This window comes from Protobothrops mucrosquamatus, unplaced genomic scaffold (genome assembly GCF_001527695.2).
Source record: "Protobothrops mucrosquamatus isolate PMUCROS unplaced genomic scaffold, P.Mucros_1.0 scaffold_135, whole genome shotgun sequence".
Classification (NCBI taxonomy): domain Eukaryota; kingdom Metazoa; phylum Chordata; class Lepidosauria; order Squamata; family Viperidae; genus Protobothrops; species Protobothrops mucrosquamatus.
The window spans coordinates 508,821-512,606 of record NW_015386211.1 but is presented as its reverse complement, the minus strand read 5'-3'; the positions used below and the strand labels follow the sequence as shown (position 1 = coordinate 512,606).

Sequence of the window (3,786 nt, the reverse complement as noted above, 5' to 3'; positions counted from 1 at the left end):
CTGTCGGGCCCTGTGAGGCGCAGAGTGATGACGTCAGAGGAGGGCGGCGGCATCGGCGGCTGCGGCGGCATCGGCGGCTGCGGCGGCGTCGCCGGAACGATAGGTCGGTTGGCTTTCCAGGACTGCATCTCGGGCAAGGTAACCGGGTCGGTTGGGAGGTAGGCCGTACGCGGCTGGGGCGGCCTCGCAGGGCCCGACACTCCTCTCTGCCTGGCTAGGTGTTTCCCAACAATATATAGACTATTAGTATGTAACTCTTTAAAGAGCCACAACTTTCCCAGAATCAGAGTTACTATAGAGAACGTCACAGAATCCCTGGAGCATGTGCTTTGTAGAACACAGGAGTGTAAACGTAACACCTATTTCCAGTTTGCTAAAGCTGCTTTAAGCACTGTAAACAGGAACTACAGGTAGTTACGAGTGTAATGGAGCCTGCCCATTCCACTCGTAACTCGAAAACTCGTGGAAATCTCATACCTCGAACGAGATCATTCCCATGCTCGTTAAGATGAACATGGCTTGTTAGGTAAACATGAGGTATCTCGGTGAGGAAGGCCATGGAGGGCCTAGTGAAGGAACAGGCCCCTAAGCCCTCTCCGACCCACTAAGATACCTCATGCTTTCCCCTCCCTTTCTGCTGCGCCAGACTCACCTTAAAAAGATCCATCTCCTCTCTGCCGTGGTTCCTATTGCCACCCGGATCTGAGGCTGGGGGACGCTTCCGTGGACCTCCAGTGGTCCGATCTGGGCACCGGAGGCCTTCTCCAGGCTGCTGCCACCCGAATCTGAGGCCAGGTGACACGCGGCCCTCTGGCGGCCCGTTTCTGAGTGGCAACAGCCTGGAAAAGGCCTCCAGCGCCTGGATCTTGCGTGATCTTGCATTACTTTAGGCTTCCATTCTCTAAGAATGCACCAAAGGCCTAGAGTAGCCAAGAAAGCAAAATATCTCGATCTTCGCAGGGTGAGTATTGAAGGCCTGGTGCCTAGGGAGATCCAGGCCGGGGGTGGGGAGGGAGGGAATAACCAGTCGCTCGTAAGGGCGAATGACTGCCATGATGCTGCAATATTCATAATTTTGAGACTTGCTCATAGGCACTAGGGGGTGCTTATCGCATAACTTCAAATGAGCGTTGAGGGAACACTTGTAACTCAGGGATTACTTGTATATTCATACTCCTCTAAACCGCAAAGATCATTTTCTAAATTATTTCTGAAATACTACATAGCCTTAACATGAAATAATAATTAAGCTAAGATTTTTTTTGAAATGGCTGTTTATTTATTAACTTCACTTATATAGCTGCATATCTTGCAATTGCAACTAAGTAATTATGTAAATATTATTTGTTTATGGAACATGCACACTCCCTTAGTTTGATTAGATTCTAAGCAGTTTAAAAGGAACCAACCACATTGCAGTACTGTGGCCCATAGGCAGTTCAAATGCAATTCCACATTGGGAACATGGCAGTAACCACAATACTATAAAGCAGAAATATATAAACACAGCATTAAAACTGAGGAATGAGGAATGAAAAATGCAGACTATATTATAAGATGCCATATATTTCCCTTAAGTCTGCCTTATGAATTCATCCCACAAGGAAAAAAAATGACTGCTTTAAGAGTTGAACATATAATCTTCTGTTTTATACTAGAACTGCCTCTATTTTTCTAATTTGTAACCTTGATGGAAGTAAAGTTTCAGTACTGACAATATTCAGTGAAAAAAAGTATTCAGCAATTAACCTTTGTTATTCTGTGACTCCGTCAAGTTGGTAGCAACGTCCTTGATATGCAACAAAATGAATATTTGTTAGGTACAAGGACAAGATTATTTTCTTTTCATTTGACAAAATAAAAACAAAGATAGCTTTTCTTTACACTGTGTGGTTTCCATAGTTTCTAGTTCCACATGAAACATGATTTTTTTTAATGTTTTTTAAGTGCTAGATTTTCTTGCTTTTGAAAAGCAATTCACGACTCCAAACCATTGCAGGTGTCTTAACCATCACACCTTCACTTCTCTTGTCATTTAATTTAAATTATTCATCAAAAGAAATCCCTTTCTCAGTAGAAAAAGAACTTCTACCCATGAGACTACCCAAGTATATATAAATACTTCATATATATTAAGGAGATAACAATTATATATATAAATGTCCCAGGAGTTTGTGAAATACACATTGTACCCAATGGTGGGATTCAAATATGTGAACAACCGGTTCTCTGTGTGGATGCTGCTTCCAGAAGTCCATTCTGGGCCTTGGCAACAAAAAATTAGCTACTGGTTCTGCCGAACTGGTGTGAACTGGCTTAATCCCACCACTGATGGTACCATTTATAGCAGACATGTCAAACTCACGACGTCACGTGACATCGCGCAACATATCGGGCTGGTTTTGCCATTGTCGGCAATGGGGTGAGCACAGCTTCCATGTGACGCGTCCGGCCAGTAGGCCGGCAGTTTGACACCCCTGATTTATAGTGTCCCCAAGGAATCATAGTTTTGTGTTCTGCCCTGAGTTCATTGGAGTTGGGCAGTCAATAAATTTAAATAAATAAGAAAATGATCTATAGAAGTTGTTATAGTTGCAAAACATGTATGCATTGTCATACAGAAATGTAAGGATAATATCTAACGTTAGATCTGTTTTATCTAATAGTATCTCTTAGGAAGAACAGTTACTAAACCTAACTTTATGTCGAGGTTTCTAGATTTTGCAGTGGGCAAAGTGGTAGACTGGACTCACAAGTGAGATTTTCTTCTCAAATAAATATTAGAAGATTACAGAATTTTGGTGCAGCTTTCCAAATACATTGGTGCTTGAAGATACTACTTAATTTTTTTACCTTTTTTCTTTACATAGGAAACATGAATGGGAAAAACATGGGACATGTGCAGCTGAATTAGAGGTTCTTAACTCACAAAAAAAGTATTTTCAGAAGGCACTGGAACTCTACAGAAAAATTGACCTTAACAGGTGAGGAAAATTATTTTCTCAGAGTCTCTGCTACTCTTAACTTCATGTAAGACTCTCTGATAAAAAACATGCATATTTCATTGGCTGTGATGGAATGTCTAACAGGCTCTGGGGGCATAATGAGAGAATACAGTTGTTACAGGAGGAAGCAGGGCTATTACAAAAAAGCTTTCCAATTTGGGGAGGGGGAAACATGAGAAGGAGACTCAGAATAACTCCATATGCTACATGTAAGTTGAGATAGAGAATTCTTTTGGCAGCTTTTCCAGATTCTGTTATCCTATCATACCAGAATTACAAATCTTTACAGAAATAAAAGTGGTTCTTCCTGAGTTTGCCAGTTATGGAGGGTTTGGCATTAACAGATATAATGCTTCCTTAGAAGTTCAAAAATGTTTGTTGGGGGAAGTTGCTGTTGCATAACAAAAACATTATAGCACCCCTTAGTCTTGAATCCATTGGTGTTGCTGAGATCTCTCTCTCAGTCTCAGTGTTGGATGGAAGATTCCAACTCTAGGAATTATACTACACAATGTGTTTGTGTTCTCTTTAATGTAAATTTAAACTTCAAGCATCCATGAAGTTTAGAACCAGGAAAGGATTAAAAAAAAGGCATCACTAAGTGCCAGTCCAAGACAATTGTGGCTAAAAGCATTTGTTCTGTATGTGATTATCAAATATAAATATTAAATGAACATGAGAAATTTAGATACTGTGGATCAATAAATGAAATGCAATTCCTCAAATTAGTCATAAAAATCAAACAAGATACCATTATATCTATGCACATATTCTTGAGACA

General features: G+C 40.9%; 1 protein-coding gene across 1 annotated transcript in view; it reads left to right on the top strand.

The window, feature by feature from the left end:
- The window catches only part of RNASET2 (ribonuclease T2), a 33,882-nt gene that overhangs the window by 21,315 nt on the left and 8,781 nt on the right, over window positions 1–3,786 (top strand). The window contains exon 7 of the mRNA XM_015818372.1: window positions 2,871–2,984. Coding sequence (XP_015673858.1) covers window positions 2,871–2,984 — 114 coding nt within the window. The remainder of the gene's footprint in view (window positions 1–2,870; window positions 2,985–3,786) is intronic.